General features: G+C 52.2%; 1 protein-coding gene across 1 annotated transcript; it reads left to right on the top strand.

Annotated features, from left to right (window-relative positions):
- Positions 1 to 1,424: 1,424 nt before the first annotated feature.
- LOC142821518 (uncharacterized) lies at positions 1,425 to 18,706 on the top strand. The gene is given in 9 exon segments (XM_089771259.1): positions 1,425 to 1,731; positions 2,106 to 2,573; positions 4,569 to 4,664; positions 6,231 to 6,253; positions 6,952 to 7,067; positions 8,770 to 8,829; positions 15,386 to 15,499; positions 15,804 to 17,367; positions 17,369 to 18,706. Coding segments are annotated over 8 exon segments (2,430 nt in total). The 5' UTR covers positions 1,425 to 1,731; positions 2,106 to 2,201; the 3' UTR covers positions 17,454 to 18,706.
- Positions 18,707 to 18,833: the final 127 nt, after the last annotated feature.

Here is an 18,833-nt window from a genome sequence, read left to right as displayed (position 1 = left end):
GTCCCAACGGCCCCTCACAACGGCTCGCGGCTCAGGGAGCGCGGCGCATGTGCAGTAACCGCGGCGCAGTCTGGTCCCTTTCCCTGCCCGCGCGCGGAGCGATGGGCGGGACCCGCCGAAAACCCAGCCGCGGCGAGAAGAACGGGGCGGCCCGTCAGACCGCACATGCGCAGCAGCTCCGTGACTCCGACCACACTCCAGCGCCAGGGCTTCACTCAGACCGGGCGCTGCTTGGCCCCGCCCCCCCCGGCCAGAGGCTACTTCCGCTTCTCGGAGCCCGGGCAGGTGTATAGGCAAAAAGTGAACCCTCTGTTTTTGTGACCGTCACAGTTTCTGTCATACATACATGACATTCGGTACAACTGCTCAGGAATTGCTACCTTTGCTCCCCCTCCCTAAACGGGGGTTTTGTCCGCGCACAGGGTCTGGCAGTGTCCCCCCGCCCAGGGTTAACCAAGGCTACCACCCCCCACCCCCCTGATTTTTCAAATGTCGCCCCCCTTCTGCAGCTAAAAAGAGAAGATTGATGCCTCCAGCCGGTAAATATCTGCCCCATGCTCAGAACCTGACACACACACACCCCTGCAATTTGCCCCCCTTCATCATTTTAAACACCTCCGAAGAGGAGGGGGCAAAGCTGAGGAGGCAGTGAGGGCAGAGAGAGGGCAGCGGCTACAGCGAAGGACACTGAGTTTGCTCAGTTCGGTGCATGCTCAGTGCACCCAAAGTAGCAAATCCTGAGAAGTTAAATGTTCCGGTCGCACGCGCACCCTCGGCCCCACGTGGCCCGCACTGGCCGGCGCCGGGGAATTTCGAAAGTGCGGCACAATCCTCCCCGCCCCGCCCCCCCCCCCTCCTCCTCCTCCAGCCGCCGCCCTATCCCGCTGGCGCGGGGCATGTTGAAGCCTCCCCGAGTCCCCGCTCGCCCCTCCCCCCACCAGACCTGAGTCCACGTGGAGCCGCGTCCCCCTCGGGACACTCGCAGCGCGCGGGCAGAGACGGGCCAGGGCTGCGCCAGAACCGCTGCGCATGCGCAGTGCCCGGGCAGGAGCCCGCAGTGGCACCGCCTCTCAGGTGAGCATCCCCCGCCCCCCTCCGCGCGCCGCCCCGGGACCAACCAGACCCGCTGGGCAGAAGCCGGGACTGGCCCACGTGGGCATCTCTCGGCCCCGCCCCCACAACAAAGGGCCGGTCCCAGCGCCCCCCGCGCGCCCCCGCCGCAGCCTCCCCCCGCCCGCGCAGCCACGTGGGGCCCAGAGCGAACCTGCAACCCCAGCAGCGCGCGCCGGCCCCGCCCACCTCGGGACACGCCCCCGCTCCCAGCCCGGCAGGGAGGGAATCCCCCGGGTCGCTACACGCGCTGCAAAAGCCCCGCCCCACCTGCGAGCCGGCCCGGGCTCCGAGAAGCGGAAGTAGCCTCTGTCCGGGGGGGCGGGGCCAAGCAGCGCCCGGTCTGAGCGAAGCCCTGGCGCTGGAGTCTGCTGGGAGTCACGGAGCTGCTGCGCATGCGCGGTCTGACGGGCCGCCCCGTTCTACTCCGCCGCGGTCGGGTTTCGGCGGGTCCCGCCCATCGATCCGCGCGCGGGCAGGGAAAGGGACCAGACTGCGCCACGGTTACTGCGCATGCGCCGCGCTCCCTGAGCCGTTGTGAGGGGCCGTTGGAACCGTTACTCGCTGCGGGGAGGAGCCGCCAGAGCGTGAGGGGCTGGGACCCGCCGTCCTGCGCTGCTGGTGGGTCCGGCGCTGGGTATCGGGGCGGGTCCGGCTGGGCAATGGCCCCCCCGCCGCTGCGGTCGCCCCCCCCCCTCGATCGGGCTGTTGGCGCTTCCTGATGCTCGCGCTGGCCTGGCTGGGGGGGCCTGGCGGGGGGGGAGGGGGGAGCTGGGCGGTGCCGGGCGCACAGCGGGGCTGTGAGGGGGCTGCAGAGTGTGCGGGGGGGGGGGGTATTTGAACACAGGGGCCCTGGCCTGAGGGGCGCAGCGATGGGGGGGGCGGTTCTGGGGGGGGCGGTTAGCGGGAGGGGCCCATTGGACCCTGCAGGGGGGGGGGAGCGAAGCTTTTGGGGCTTTTTCGATTTTTAAGTTTGATTTTTTTTTTGTCCTCAGTGCTGGTACCTCACGGCTCTGCCCCCCTGGACCTGCCTCCCCCCACTGCTGAGCTCAGGACAGTGACACGGCCCCGTCCCCAGGCCAGAGGCAGCCATGGCTGCAGAGAGCCCCGTGGAAAGTGTCCGGGAGGAAGCGCCGCGTCCCGTCTGTCTGGAGGATTTCACAGCCCCTGTCACTCTGGAGTGTGGGCACAATTCCTGCCAGGCCCCCCTCAGCCCTCAGGGCAGAGACACTGAGCAGCAGGGACCCCTCCGGCCCAACCGGCAGCTGGCAAACGTGGTGGAACTAGCCAAGCCGCTGAGTTTCCAGGCAGCAAAGAGAGCAAGATGGGACGGGGTGCGCAGGGAGCACCAGGAGGCTCTGACGCTGTTCTGTGAAGAGAATCAAACTCCCATCTGTGTGGTGTGTGACAGATCCCAGGCTCACATGGTGGTGCCCAAACAGGAAGCTGCCCTGGAGTACAAGGTACCGGGTGGCTGTCCAGTGTGATGGGAAATAACATTGGGTTTTAATTACAGGCTAATTTCACTGACTGTTACCAGCCACAGATGTGAACCAACCAGTGTAAAGCAGTGGTCTCCAGCCTTTTAAAGTAGCACTTTTTGAATTTAAGTGCAATCCAGGATCTACCTCAAACCCAAATACCTTTGTCTCACCTCCTTTGTGACCCTTTTCCGAGGCCTCGCCTCTGCTCACTGCATCCCTTCTCCCTCCCCCATCCTTTCTCCCTTTCATCAGGCATGGGCAGAGGGTTGGAGTGTAGGAGGGGGTTCACGCTCTGTAAGGGAGTTTGAGTTCAGGGGGCTCAGGGTTAGAGAAGGGGCTTGGGGTGCAGGAGAGGTACATGACTAGAACAGGGATTCAGGATACAGGCTCCAGCTGCACACTGCTTACCACAGGTGGCTCCTCTGTGGTGGTGCAGTGGGGCTAAGGAAGGCTCACCCCTGCACCACTCTCAAAAGCAGCCTACAGACTCCCTCTGTTTGTGGAGATAGAATGCAGGATGGGAGAAGGAAACAGCTCCAAGGCAAAGGGCAGGAGATGTGCAGCAGGAGGGAGAGGGGGCAGCTGAAGTGCTGCACTTGATAGCCTCTTAGCCAAACCAGTCAGGATCACCTGTCAGAGGCTCCAAGATCTACCTGTAGATCCCGATCTACTCTGTAAAGCCTTCATGATCCAAGAGATACAGTAAAAAGTAAATGTTCTGGCTTTGTGGCAACTTATGTCAAGTCTTTACAGATACCTGATGTGGGAAATGTTTCTCTGAGGCTCTAAATCCTGAAACCCAGCCCTCACTGGTGGCAGGAGGGGTGTTTGCACTAGGGAAGGTGTGAATAATCAGAGAGGTTTAGATTACAGGTGCTACAGGCCACTCTGTCAGTGAGCTGCCTTGGGACTGGAGAAGAGGAGGTTACAAGCTGTTACCGATTGGATGAGCAGGAATAATAATCTGTCATTTGCCTTATAGATCTGCAATGACATCTGGGTCCTGCACAATAACCAGCACGGGAAAGTCCCTGCTCTGAGCAGGTCACAGTCCAGTTAGACAAACTGTGGGAAGGGAAGGTGGGGCAGCAAGTTGCTCATAGTCGCCAAACACATCAGGGATAGAGTTCGGTCCCGAACCCTGGTCCAGTTGTTAGACTACACTGCTCCCTGTCCCTCAGCATCACTGAACAGCGATGAAGTGTGGCTGTTAGGAGAGAAAGATGCCTTGATAAAGCTCTGGGCTCAGCAGGGAGAAGAGGTTTCCCACTGGGATGCTGAACTCCTGGACTGCTCCATGAGGGGTTAAACTCTGATGCAGCAGCTGGCACTAGATGAGGTTGCTGGGCTGGATGCTGTGTGGGGCCCCGAGCACCTTCACTCCACCCATAGCAGGGTTTCAGGAAGCACAGGTCTATGCCAGGCAGAACTGGGATTCAACTGGATTGTAGCAAGAGTTCAAACTGGTTAACTGATGAGCTAATGTTTATCTGTACCAATTACCGGTTAAACTCCCCACTGCCCCTGAAGTTCCCACTTGCTTCTGGCAGCTAACGTCAGTCTGTAGCTGCTGGGCGTTCCCATTGGCCAGCAGTTCTTGTGGCCACCCTGGCAGACCTCACAAGAGATCCCTGGCCCCAAGAGAGCCCATTTCCGCTACCAACCCTGCCTGTCAGCAGGTTAAAAAAATACTGTCACTGATAAAATTGTAATCAGTTACGTGATTAGTATTATTAACCATCTGTATCATTCTTTACGAAGGTGCCACCACCGATCTGTCCCCCATGCTCGTAGGTGTCCTGCAGCGTCTGCAGTCTCCTCCTGTGTATTTTTCTAATGACGAAGCCATGTCCAGGGCTGAGATCCTGGTGGACAGAGGCAGAGTTCCACAAAACTGGGACTCTCTTAAAGGCAGACAAATAGGCTCCCAACATCTAATGTGGTTTGCCCTCGTGCTTATTTCTGTTTCTTCAGGAAAAATTGGAGGCTCATTCGAAGACTCTGAGGGAGGAGAGAGAAAAGCTGCTGAGAAGGAAAACAGCAGCAGAATGGAAAAGCCAGGAGTATCTGGTAAGTGCTTGTGGCTATGGACCAGCAGGGACTGGCAGTGGGAGGGCTGAGTTCGGAGGCAGACTCCTGTGTGGCCTTGGTGAGGTTGGGCTTGTTTGTGTTTCTCCTGGATCATGGATTGCTGGGTGAGATCCATGTGTAAAAAGGCCTTGAGCATCCATGTCCGTGCATGAGTTAATGTCCATCCTTTGTGGCTTTCCCAGACATCTTCCCCTGGTGAGCTGAATGTGCCCCTGAAGGACTGTCTGCTCACTTGGGCTACGTCTACACTGGCCCCTCTTCCGTAAGGGGCATGTAAATTTCAAGAGTCGTCGTAGGGAAATCCGCGGGGGATTTAAATATCCCCCGCGGCATTTAAATAAAAATGGCCTCCGCTTTTTTCCGGCTTTTAAAAAAGCCGGAAAAGAGCGTTTAGACTGGCCCCGATCCTCCGGAAAAAGCGCCCTTTTCCGGAGGGTCTTATTCTTACTTTGAAGTAAGAATAAGACCCTCCGGAAAAGGGCGCTTTTTCCGGAGGATCGGGGCCAGTCTAGACGCTCTTTTCCGGCTTTTTTAAAAGCCGGAAAAAAGCGGCGGCCATTTTTATTTAAATGCCGCGGGGGATATTTAAATCCCCCGCGGATTTCCCTACGACGACTCTTGAAATTTACATGCCCCTTACGGAAGAGGGGCCAGTGTAGACGTAGCCTTGGTGTATTTATCTGTTTGCTTCTTTTTCCTCTCGGGGTATCTCTGTCAGGCTGGTGCTGAGTCCTGCCCCCTGGTGCTCTGGATATGAATTCCCAGAGCCCATGAATAACAAAAGATGCTGCCCATGACAGACATGGGAACATCCCTTTCAGAGGGACACGGGGCAAAGGAGATGCTGGGAGAGACGCATCTGCCTAGTAATCAGAAAGAGGCAGATGTTGAAAATTTTAGGGTTTTCCAAGAAATTCTCCCTACTGCGCGCTCAGCTCCCTGTGAAAGGACCATGGGCTCCATCTATGCCCCTGACCAGCCTTTTCCCTGTTTTCACACACAAATGGACCCAAGCCAAGAGGCAGATCATTGTAGCTGAGTTTCAGCAGCTGCAGCAGTTTCTGGAGGAACAAAAGCAGCGACTCCTAGCCCAGCTGGAGAAATTAGATGAGGAGATTGGGAGGTTCCAGATTGACACTGTCAGGAACCTCTCTGTGCAGATTTCCCGTATCAGCAAGGGGATCGGGGAGCTGGAGAGAACATGTCAGAAGCCAGTGAGTGAATTCCTGCAGGTGAGACTGAGGGACAAACATCCCAGCTCCTCACACAGTGAAGAGAGACTCCTGAATCACAAGTGCTCGGTCCCAGTTGTCAGATCTCAGTGTAACACTTTGTGCATTGCTGCCATGTGAATGACTCTTGTGCTTTGTAGAGTTACAGGCACAGATCTATTAGAGATGGCAAAGCTCCATTCACTCAGGGGGTCCATGTTCCTGGGGCCAAGGCAGGGCCTCTCTTCCTAGGTTTGCAAAATCCCTTCTCAGAGGGCCCCTGTGTGTGTCCAATGGGGCTGAGATTCTTTTCTGTGTCTTTTTTTTTTTCTAGGACGTCAGAAGCACCCTGAGTAGGTACGTGGCTCTCACTCCCTTCACACTGCACAAAGCAAGGAAAAGGCTTGGAGCGGATGTTAGCACCACATCTCCCCAGAGCTCTACAGCCAGATGTTAGACATGAATATCTCTGATGCATTTAATTCTGAGGGTCTCATCCTCGCACTTTAGACTCTGGAATTCCTCATTCAGGGCACAGTCTGACCAAGTGTTTCTTAGAGCTGTCACTTCCTTGGGGATTGGTTGCCTCAGGACTGTGGGGTGGAACATGGGCCTGTCACTGCTGGGCACTGAGTACATTCAGCCCAGGACAGCAGGGATCAAGAGTCTGTCCCACTTGAGGGCTGTTTGGAGACGTGTGTGGAAGGAGCTGCGTTGAGGGGAGCTGGTGTCTCGGTCTAATCCCTAGTGGACAGATTCCTTCAGCCCTTCACATGGGAACCTCCTGTCCCTCAGCATCTGCAGGCCAAGGAGTGAGTTGGCCATGGAGACTCTATTCCCCTTTACTCCCCCAGCCACTCTCCCCAGGCCAGAAGTGAAGAACAGAAATCAGATCTTTGAGGGGAAGGTTGCATGGCCATGGAATGTGTTGTCCCTGCTCTCATGCTGGGAGAATTGGTGGAATTCTAACTCCAGGCCTGTTAGAGCTGAGACTTACTAGCCAGAACTTATCAGCAGTAAACGACATACATTCACATTGAATTGTTTCTGTCCAGGTGTGAGATGGGGCAATTCCAGCTGCCGGAAGAGATTTCCCCTGAACTAGAAGAACAAGTCAGAGGTTTCTCCCAGAAAACAATTGCTCTATCGGAGACTCTGAGGCAGTTCAAAGGTACCTGGAAGGGATGGATGAGGGGAAAGCAGTTCAAGTATCTGTGACTATTGAATCTGGGCTCTGAAGCCAACCTTCCCCTGCCTCAATTCCCACATGCAGAATGATGGCCACATCAGTCTGCTCTCCTTAGAGACACTGAGTGAACAGACCCAACTGCTTGCAGAGAGAGCCAGGGGTTTGCAAACTTTGAACCTCCTGTGACGGTCTGGGCTTTGTCTAGGCACAACTTAGGGCGTCCACTCAGGGCGAATTGCTCAACTTCGGGGCTCCTTACAGTCCCCAGACGGGTGACCTCTCCAAACAGGCCACAAACCAGTCCCACAGAGTGCTTCAGCTTCCTTCCTGAAGTCTCACGATCAAAACCCCTCCGGCACCCCAGCAATATCCATGCCCCAGATGGCCCCTGGCCTCATGCACAGGTGAGGCGTCTTAACACCCCTTCCCACCTATCCCGAACAAGTTCTGTCCGGTTCCAAGAAACCAGCCACAGATCCCTGGTCAATTTACCCTCTGGATCTTACCCACAAATCACGCTGAGCCAATCCTTTAGCGTCTAACATCTAAAGCAAAGCTCATCATCTAATAAACCATCTTGTTAGTCTTTAAAGTGCTACATAGTCCTGTATTTTGTCTCAGCTACAACGGACTAACACAGCTACATTTCTATCACTATTTAACATCTAAAGGTTTATTACTACAATAAAGAAAAGCATGAGAGTAAGGTTGTTAAAGGATAGTACATTACGTGCATCGAATCTCCCAGTTCTCAATGCAGGCTCTAACAGAGATGTTACAGCTGCTGGCTTAAGTCCTTGTTGCGCATCCTAGGATCAGGATGGGTCCACAGTTCTTTCCGGCCCTTCAATCCCTCCACTGCTGCCTCTAGGATTAAGTGCTGAGCTGAGTACCAAGATGGAGTCAGCCACATGGCCTATTTATCCCTCCTTCCTGGTCTCTTCTTGGCTACAGCAGGTCACCTGGCCCATGGCCTATCTCTGTGTTCCCTGCTGGTAGCCCCTACGTATGAGTCATCACTCTTGAGGTGTGTCCTTGGCCTATAGAGGGCTATTGTTCCAGAGGTTTGCTTGTTAGCTTTGCCCATAGTTCAACCACATATAGAGAAACATTTGGTATCCACACAAAGTACATGCTTATAACTTCACATATCAACATTATGCAATCTCATGAATAGCATATGTGAAATCAGAAGAAAGTGGGCTTCTATTTGACACCTCACATGGCCCCCCTTTGTGCCACCTCTGATGCCAACATCCCGCTATGGGTGCAGCAATGATCTGGCTGCTCCCCTCAAAATCCAGTAACGTGACACCTCCCATTCAGAGATCAAAATGGTTAAAGTTATTGTGATAGCAACGTGCCCCACCACCACAGCTTCAGATTATGATAAGAGGCAGTAAGTGAATGAGAAACCAAGTGGGAGGGGGTGAGGAGGGAAGAGTAAATCTTATTTACAGCTTGTCTCTCCTGGGACAGGTGTGAGGCTGCAGGGATATTGGCTCCATTGCTGGGAGGTGCCCGAGTGAGAGAGGAAATGGAAGTTTTAGACTCTTTCATACTAAATACCTAAGTGTGAATCTGTCCGGTTGCTAATAGAATTGAAACGCAGAGTTCAGCATGGGGACATTATTATAAATAGGAGAGCCTGGAATCTCATCTCTCTTATCCCTTCCCCCACTAGACACTCTGCCCTCTGCACTGGAGAGAGCAAGAGGAAAATCCCTTGGAGCTTTCAGACAAGGTGAGTTTGCTGGTGGAAATTCTTTAAGTGATGTGAGAATTCCTGTGAAAACATCTTCATGGGATTGTCATTGAAGTTACTAACCAAACCCAGCGACCCTGGTGCACAGAGCCCTAAATCACCCAGTGATCAGTGAGGAGCCCCAGGGGTGCTGCATGGGGACCTGTGGACATTTGGAGAAACACTGGTCTATAGGTTTGTGATGCTAAAGGGATGAAGTTAAAGCACAAAACGGACGGCACCTTCAGGCTCAGATTTCACTGCTCAGTCAGTTTCGATATGGGGTTGGTTTCAAACAATAAATAGGCTGAAAGGCTCCTTCACCCAAACTCCCTCCTAGACCCCTCTATCTGTCCTGCATCCCAAACCGTTACCCCAAGAATCCTCCTACTCCCAATGCCCATCTTGGTTCCTCCATTTCCTGCATTTATGTCATGGAAAAGTGCAGTTCTCAGCCACTTTCTATTTGCCCCACTCCCCCCCCCATGAAAATTTGGCCCACCTCTTCGAATGGATACGGCTCAGTGAGAGCCAATAATTGAAAGCTGAAGCCAGACTATTTCAGACTAGAGAAGAGGCACAAATGTTTGATAGGGAAGCCGATTAGCTGCTGAAACAAATGAATAAAGAACTGGTGGATTCTCCATCTCTCGATGTCTTCAAATCACTGGGGGACTTTCTAGAAAATACACTGTGGGGAAACAGCGTTGTGCCTGGGTAACCGGACTAAGTGTAATGGCTTGTGCCACTGAGGGGGTCAGACTGGATGACTGAGGATATCTTCTGATCCCATGAATCTTAAGATCTCATCCTGCTAACACTCAGCACAAGTGTTTAATAATAAGCACACGTATTTAATAATACCACCACCATTCGGATGCTTAACTTCACTGATTCTCTGTTGTGGAAAGGGTTTATAACGTCTCTGTGAGATGAGAGCAAAGTTTGTGCTGCAAATCTGTGAATGAAGACTAAGGGTTTTAAATACAGCAGCCTGCATTTAACCTATGTCCATGTTCAGGCAAGTGAATATGTGGCTTATCAGAAACACTGGGTGCTGAGAACTATATCCCATTGTTGCAGACACAGTAATCTTGTAACTCAAGCCAGGTACGGAGAGAAATAAATATGGATTTGGAATCTAACTCCCGTACGCTGTTCATGGAATAACTAGACTAAAACTTTTGTCCACAGTGGCAGAGTCTAACACGTGTGTCACATCACTAGGGACAGAGTGTGGGGAGAATGGGGGTGTGGAAAAGATTAAAGCCCCTTCTGAAATGTCTCTAATTTGCCTTCTCCCCCTGCCAGGCTGCAGAACACCCATGTCTGTCTCTAGCTCAGCCCCCAGCCTTCAGAGCCAGGGACAGGAAATGGCCGTGGCGGAGCTGGTTAGCGTCCAGGAGGTGTCTGTGTATTTCTCCGAGGAGGAATGGGCTTTGCTGGACCCGGGCCAGAGAGCTCTCTATAGGGATGTGATGCAGGAGAATTATGAGGCTGTGAACTGGCTGAGTAAGGATTCTTATCCCCTTGGGTAACAAAACCTGGGTTTGCTCTGGAGCAGCTGGGGTGGGTTTGGTTCGGGATCATTCATTGTTTTTGCCCCCGATGTCATGAGTATCTGCCCCAATAATCCTGGCTCTTCTGTGAAAGACTGTCCCCTCCGTGGCCCCTCCCAGGGAAAGCAGGTTGAGGGACGTAACAGTGGAGCTGCTCTTCCCACAGCTAAGGTCTCAGTGCCCTTCCCCCCTTTCTTGTCCATCTTGTGCCTTAACTGGAGGTGTGAGTAGAAGGGCTCAGGCAGGAACAGCAGGTACTAGAGGTCTGGCTCCGGATCTGGGTCTCGCTGATCTTCGTGCCTGCAGGTTCCCCTTGTGGCAGTGGGCTGAGCCACTAGAAGGTGGGTGCAGTTCCCAAAGTCCTTCCTGCCTGTAGCTAATCTCTGTGACGTGCTGTTCTAGCCAGTGAGAGGGGCTGGATGCTGGGGCTCAAGGAGGGTGGGTGAGGCAGTTCACGCACTGTGAGTATTTTGTCCGAGGTAGCTCTGCAGTAGAGAAACGTGAGCAGAGCTCTTCTTGCATTTCAGGCACAGGTTGGGTTTCCTTTCAAAAGTTCAGCTTCATTCTCTCTGGGGCTCACTTGCCTCTGTGTGCAGTGGAGATAAATCATGTCAGCTGTGTTGTGTTTTTAGAGTGAAATATCTTCGAGTAGGGACTTTTTCTTCCTGTGTGAATGTCTGGCTTCATGCTCAGGAGACCTGTGTTCAGTTCTCTGCCCGTCAATCTTCCTGTGTGACCTTGATCAAGTCCCTTAGACTCTCTGTGTGCAGTCACCTCTCTCTTTAATAGCTATTATAGCGTGTCCCTGTTTCTCAGGACTGGGAAGGATACCTACACTAAAGAGCAGTGATGCTTAACTCCATATGTGTACCCCAATAGCACAGTGGGGTCCTGATTTACACCAGAGTTCCCAGGTGCTGCTGTGATTGATAATTTTGCTTCCCGCAATGACTGCAGTGCTATTAGAATTGCTGCTAGCACCACAGAGTGTTGTTATGGCTGTTCAGGGTGGCTCTTTCTGGAGCTCTGATGCTAGCTGCACTGGCAGAGCCTGTGGCGTATCCATGCAGCACAGCTCAGGGTTGCCGCTAAGAAAGATCCAGGCTCCGTTTGGAGGCTAAGGCACTCGGCCAAGTTTATTGTGAAAAGGAGCAGGGTACTAGTGTCCCAGCTCCTTAGGCACAGGTATAGTGAGACTTGTCCCAACCCAATAACGGTACCAGTCAGTCAGCAGTGAGAATGCTGCCCCTCAGCCAGCATCAACATGCCCCTCCTGTGACTTCTCATACATTGACACAAACAAGATGCATGTTGTTCCATGTGTTCTACCCCCTTAGCCTCCTGCCTGTTTCTTTGAACAAAACATCCGTATCCATTATCCCCTCATCCCGCTCTTGTGCACAAGGGTCAGTGTCTTTCTGAGCCATCTCTTAGGACCGTGTTTGCAGCTACTGTGGAGGTGTGTGTTGATTGGTCTCTTCCTGCTCAGGAATGTTCTTTCCTGGTTAGTTGATCCCCAGTGTTTGACCATTTTGCGAAAGCCCAACCTGTTCTAGTTCAAAAAGAATGGGCATACACAGCTGCAATAAACCTTTTGCGAAGTGTGCTGAGTCCCATGTCAATGGGAATGTTCTGATGTGATGACTATGATTATTTTATTTAACAGCAGTAGCACAGTGATCTCCATGGTCATGTCACAGGTGGATATTCGGAACAGAAAATGAAGTTCCAAGAAGGGGTGGGGCCAAAGCTGAGGGAAACACACTCACAAGGTGTAAAGGTGATAGATTCTGTGCAGCCCTGGAGGGGCACCAAATCAAAGGCCAGGCTGGCCACAAGAGCCAGACTGGGAAACCACACAAAGGCTGCTGCTGGCAGAGTAAACGGAGGCTGCAGAGGGGGAGCTGAGCAACAGCCACAAGCACCAGAGAAGCAGCACGGCCCAGCTCCGCCCTGGCTTGCCCCAACAGAAGCCCAGCGCCACCCTGGGCAGCCATGAGAATGGCAACTGTTATGGCCGGGTTGATTTAGATGGGATTGGTCCTGCCTAGAGCAGGGGGCTGGACTTGATGGCCTTCTGGGATCTCTTCCAGTTCTATGATGAGATAACATGATCTTGGTAACTAATTGACCATTCATTATCAGTGGGGAAATAGGTCAATGGAGGGATGATAGGAGTTACTATAGAGAACTTTCTGGGTGTCTTACTGGTAAGTCTTGCCCACGTGCTCAGGGTTTAGCTGATCGCCATATTTGGGGTCGGGAAGGAGTTTTCCTCCAGGGTAGAATGGCAGAGACCCTGTAAGTTTTTCGCCTTCTTCTGTAGCATGGGGCGCAGATTACAGCTGGAGGATTCTCTGCATCCTGGGGCCTTCAAAGTATCTGAAGGCTTCAATATCTGAGTTATAGGTGAGAGGATTATTCTAAGAGGGCTGGGTGAGATTCTGTGGCCTGCACTGTGCAGGGGGTCAGACTAGATGATCATAATGGTCCCTTCTGACCTTAAAGTCTATGGGTATGTCTACACTACAAAGTTAATTCAAACTAACGGACGTTAGTTCGAATTAACTTTGATAGGCACTACACTGGCGCTCCGCTAGTTCGAACTTAATTAGAACTAGCGGAGCGCTTAGTTCGAACTAGGTAAACCTCATTGTACGAGGACTAAGCCTAGTTCGAACTTACTAGTTCGAATTAAGGGGTGTGTAGCCCCTTAATTCGAACTAGTGGGAGGCTAGCCCTCCCCAGCTTTCCCTGGTGGTCACTCTGGCCAACACCAGGGAAACTCTATTGCCCCCCTCCCGGCCCTGGACCCCTTAAAGGGGCACGGGCTGGCTATGGTGCCCGTGCCAGGTGCAAGCCTGCCAGCACCCAGCTAGCAGACCCTGCACCTGGCACAGCTCGAGCCAGCCACCCGATGCCCCCCAGCCGTCCCCCTCGTCCCGGGACCAGGCTGGCGGCTCCCGGGAACTTGCCCGGGACCGCAAGAGGCGGGCACCCACCTGGTCTAGTGCGGACATCGTGGACCTTGTCCACGACCTCCACACTAGGCACAGGAAAGTGGCCGTCTAGGGCAGGAGAGCTGCCAGCCTGGCCACCCAGGAACAGGTGTGCATGAAAATCAAGGTGGTCCACTGAGACCCCCGACCCTGAGCCCTGAGCTTACAATGGCCGTACTGGGTCAGACCAAAGGTCCATCTAGCCCAGTAGCCTGTCTGCCGGCAGCGGCCAACCCTAGGGACCCTGGAGGGGATGGACCGAAGACAGTGACCAAGCCATTTGTCTCGTGCCATCCCTCTCCAGCCTTCCACAAACTTTGGGCAGGGACACCACTCCTACCCCCTGACTAATACCACTCCATGGACCCAACCTCCATGACTTTATCTCACTTCTCTTTAAACTCTGTTTCTAGTTCTAGCCTTCACAGCCTCCTGCAGCAAGGAGTTCCACAGGTTGACTCTTTGCTTCGTGAAGAACAACTTTCTGTTACTACTTTGAAGCCTGCTACCCATTCTTTTCCTTTGGTGTCCTCTAGTCCTTCTATTATGGGAACTAATGAAGAACTTTCCTGTATGCACCCTCTCCACCCCACTCATGCTTTTATAGACCTCTATCATACCCCCCCTCTGTCTCCTCTTTTCTAAGCTGAAAAGTCCCAGTCTCTTTAGCCTCTTCATATAGGACCTGTTCCAAACCCCTCCTCGTTGTAGTTGCCCTCCCCTCTCCCAGCCTCTCTCTTGCCCTCTCCCACCTCTTTTTCCCAGTCTCCCCCAGTTTTGTTCAAGAAAGATTCTATTTTTGAACACATGTTTTCTTTATTTTGTACATCAGGAAGGCGGGTTAGGGAAGGGTAAGTGGAAGGAGGTGAGGGAGGAATGGAGTACGCGCCCTCGATGGGGAGGACTGGGCTGGCTCTGCGGGCTTCTCGGGGTGGAAGCTCTCCTGCAGCCCCCCAATTGCCTCCTCTCCCCAGATGGCAGCCTGCGGCAAGTGTAGCCGGTCTGATGGCCAAGTGCTGTGATGTGCCCAGTGTGGGCACTCCAAGACAGGACTGCATTGCAAGCGGGGCACCCCTGAGAACTGTCAGTCCGGGGTGGGGGTCGGGTCCCTTTAAGCACAGCCCTCGGATAGCCTGAGGCAGCAACTCCACACTCTAAGTCCTCATCTGATGTCCTGCCGGCACTGCTTCCGGCCATCCTTAACCCCGGTTCAGGGTCCACTTAATGTGGACATGCTAGTTCGAATTAGCAAAACGCTAATTTGAACTAGTCTCTTAGTCTGGAGGTGTTAGTTCGAATTAGCTTAGTTCGAATTAACTAATTCGAACTAAGTTAGTTCGAATTAGCGCTGTAGTGTAGACATACCCTATGAGACACAGGCAGTTGGGATCAGGTGTGTGGCACATAGGCAGGGCGTGAAGCAAGCAGCCAAGGATTCACTTAGATGCTCAGGCAACTTCCTCTGCCTCCTCCTGGCCCAAGTAGAACATCTGAGCCAAAGATCAGGGCAAGCCCAGCCCACCAGCCAGGGGTTTTGTGGACAGAGACTTGGGGAGCTAGACATCTGCTGGGTTCTTCCTCTCCAAGTTCTAGTGACCTGCCATGTGGCAGCTGCTGTCTGATCCCTGCCTGGGGATCTTGGTGTCACATCTTCATGTCCTCACTAGAGCTCCCCTTCTGAGCAGTGTGTTCCTGTCCAGCTGTGGGATTCTGGGCGGATGGACCGGGCTGTGAGGGGGGCTGAGTTGTACCCTAGAGAGTGAAGCAGAGCGTTTAGCTGCCCTGGGGAATGAGCTGGGCCATTCCCAAGGTAGGGGAGTGATGCATCTTTACTGCAGGGGAGTGTGTCCTGGGATCTTGTACCAGCCAGAGCCCAGTCTCTGCAAGGTGGGGAAAGGAGCCTCTCTGGGTGGGGGACTCGGATCCTGGCTCTGGAAGCAGTAATGGCAAAGACCTTAATGAACAAGATCAGCACTTGGTTCATTGCTCTCCAAACAGGATTTCCAGTCTCTGAAAGTGATGTGATTTCCTGGGTGGAGCGAGAGGAGGAGTTGCGGGTCCCAGATCCTCCGAGCTGCAAGGAAGGGGAGATCATCAGCAACACCCACACAGGTGAGCAATCAGTTAAAGTGTCTCAGAAGCCAATTTCTGCATCTATAGCAGATGTAACTTGTGTGTTTTCATGAAGTTTGACTGACTGTTCAGTTTGTCTTCAACTCCAGTCAGAGTGTGATGGGCGAGGAAAGGCTGGGTTCTCTTCTCTGTGGAAGGGTTGTGAAGGAGGACCACGAACTCAGCTCATGATAATTTGACCATTATTTGAGCGTGTGTCCCCTTTTCTATTCCTCTTTTAGAGTTGCCTTGCAGTTCATCATGGAGAATAACTCCTGTCTGGATCACTTTTCTATTCCAACAGGTGACGGGACACTGACTGAGAACCATGAAAAGAGTCTTCAGCAGGAAGGACTGGAGCAAGTGTCTCCATGTGGACTATTATTGAGACGATCTGAAGGACATGTTTTCCAGATACGTGAGCACGGAGAGAGCTGTGAGAGTCAGCATAGCCCAGAAAAGCAGCAGGGAAACCATCTAGGAGAGGGACAGGGTAACTCCAGTAGCAGGAGCACAGGGGAGAAAAGAAACACAGAAACCGTTCAACAGGAAATCCCCCATCAACAGTCACCCTGCACGTGTAGTAACTGTGAAACTCTTCCTGAACATCAAAGGGTCCATACGGGAGAGAATCCCTTCAAGTGCTCTGACTCTGGGAAAAGCTTCAGTGAGCACTCACACTTTACAAACCATCCAAAAATACATACAAGAGACACACCCCATAACTGCTCTGACTGTGGGAAAAACTTCACTGCAAACTCACACTTGGTTATCCATAGGATGGCTCACACAGGAGAGAAGCCTTTCAATTGCTCTGCGTGTGGGAAAAGCTTCGGTCAGAAGTCAAACCTTGTTACCCATTGGAAGAGCCACACAGGAGAGAAACCCTTCAATTGCTCTGACTGTGGTAAAAGCTTCAGTAGAAGCTCACACCTTTTTGACCATAGCAGGACCCACACAGGAGAGAAACCTTTCGATTGCTCTGACTGCGGGAAAAACTTCAGTAGTAGCTCATACCTTCTTACCCATAGAAGGAGCCACACAGGGGAGAAACCTTTCAATTGCTCTGACTGCGAGAAAAGCTTCAGTCAGATTTCACACCTTATTAGACATAGGAAGACCCACACAGGGGAAAAACCCTTCTACTGCTCTGACTGTGGAAAAAGCTTTAGTAGCAACACAGACCTTATTACCCATTGGAGGAGCCACACAGGAGAGAAACCTTTCAATTGCTCTGACTGCGAGAAAAGCTTCAGTCAGAAGTCAAACCTTGTTAGACATAGGAGGACCCACAAAGGGGAAAAACCCTTCTACTGCTCTGACTGCGGAAAAAGCTTCAGTAGCAACGCAGAACGTATTACCCATAGGAGGAGCCACACAGGAGAGAAACCTTTCAATTGCTCTGACTGTGGACAAAACTTTAGTTTCAGCACAAGCCTTGTTAGACATAGGATGACCCACACAGGAGAGAGACCCTTCAGCTGCTCTGACTGTGGGAAAAGCTTCAGTAGAAGCTCACACCTTTTTAACCATAGGACCACTCACACAGGAGAGAAACCTTTCAATTGCTCTGCGTGTGGGAAAAGCTTCAGTCAGAAGTCAAACCTTCTTACCCATAGGAAGAGCCACACAGGAGAGAAACCCTTCAATTGCTCTGACTGCGGGAAAAGCTTCAGTAGTAGCTCAAGCCTTTTTGACCATAGGAGGACCCACACAGGAGAGAAACATTTCGATAGCTCTGACTGCGGGAAAAGCTTCAAAACAGACTCAGATCTTGTTACCCATAGCAGGATCCACACAGGAGAGAAACCTTACAATTGCTCTGACTGCGGGAAAAGCTTCAGTCAGTGCTCCTGCATTACTAGCCATCAGAATACATACAAGAGAGTCGCCTTATAAAAGCTCTGATTGCAGAAAAGGCTTCAAACACAGGTCAAACTTTATTAAAGATTAGACAGTTCACAGAGGGGAGCAATTCAGTTATTCTGACTGTGGGGAAAGCTTCAGTCAGAGCTCAAATCTTCTTAGCCTTTGGAGGACCCACACAGGGGAGAAATGTGTAACCTGAGTTCCCTTTAAGCTGCCTAGCCAGGTGGCTGTGGTCCCAGAAGACCCCTTGGGGAGGGCCTCCTGGGGTACTGACCTGGCCACTGCCACTCACCTTTCTGCTCTCTGGGGCTTCTCACCACCTGGTCCTGCTGAGGCAGCTCCTTGGTCTCCCCTGACCATGGCCCCGAAGTAAGATTCCCGCCCCCAGCCCCGCCTCTGAGCAGTGGTACAGATGTTGAACCTCTTCGGGTCTGAGGAGAGAGCAGTTTAGGGCCTAGCTTCCTGGGATAGCACTCCCCAAATGGGATCAAACCCCAAAGAATGGGGTAAGCCCCATTTAGCAATGAAAGGGGAATGTGCACACCGATTGCTCCCATAGGTAGTAATTGTTTACACTAGACTTGATAGTAAGTAAAAGTGGTTTTATTAAGTACAAGCTGTAGGAGTTAAGTGGTGATAAGTGAGAACAGGCAGAGCAAAGCAGATTACAAACTCAAAGGTAACAAAAAATGCTTTGTTAATGCTACACTGTAACTTCAGTACAAATTTTACAAACTCCCCCCAAAACCTCTTTCCCAGCTGCCCCTTAAAACCAGGGCTCTCCACCACCTTGGGATCTTTGGCTCCTTCCTTCAGATGCAGCCCAGCCAAAAGACCAAGTTCTCCAGATGGATGTTATTTCCAAATAACGGCTTGCTGTGTAGACCTGCACTGTAATTCCGAAATAAGGCTGCTGTGTAGATGCACCCCAAAGGTCACTCACTAGTGGCCTGGGCTCCCCATACACAGGAATCCCAGTGTGGTTTCTGTGGTCCTAAGTCTGGCTTCTGAGGGCTGCAGGAGAAAGACCTGGTATGGACAGGGAAATCCCAATAAACCTCCTGGCAGAGTGTCACTGGTCACATCTCAGAGTCCTGGTTCCGTCTCTGGGTATAGTTCCTGCTGGGCTTTTCTGGACTACTCCAGATCATTTGATCAGGTGAACTTGTGTTTTTGTTTTAGTACAATGACATATAGAACTTTTTAACTAACACAGACATGTAATGAGGCAAGAAATAAAGCAGGCTTAGCCACTGCAGAAGAAAATGAGTAAGTTTATTTATTTTCTAGATTCTGAGGCTTAAAAGATTTAATTATGTTTCATTCTTATAAATGTGAACGTGTTGAATAACCTACCCTGTGTTGTGGGTTTTCTCTCTGGGTCATGCACTTTGATCTCTGGTTAGTTAGATGTGCAGACAGCACAACACAAATGAGAACGTACCAGAATAAAAGCGGTGAGGAG

The sequence above is a fragment of the Pelodiscus sinensis genome, chromosome 19, assembly GCF_052426305.1.
Source record: "Pelodiscus sinensis isolate ZL-2025 chromosome 19, ASM5242630v1, whole genome shotgun sequence".
Taxonomy (NCBI): Eukaryota; Metazoa; Chordata; order Testudines; family Trionychidae; genus Pelodiscus; species Pelodiscus sinensis.
This window is presented reverse-complemented; position numbering and strand designations above follow the sequence as displayed.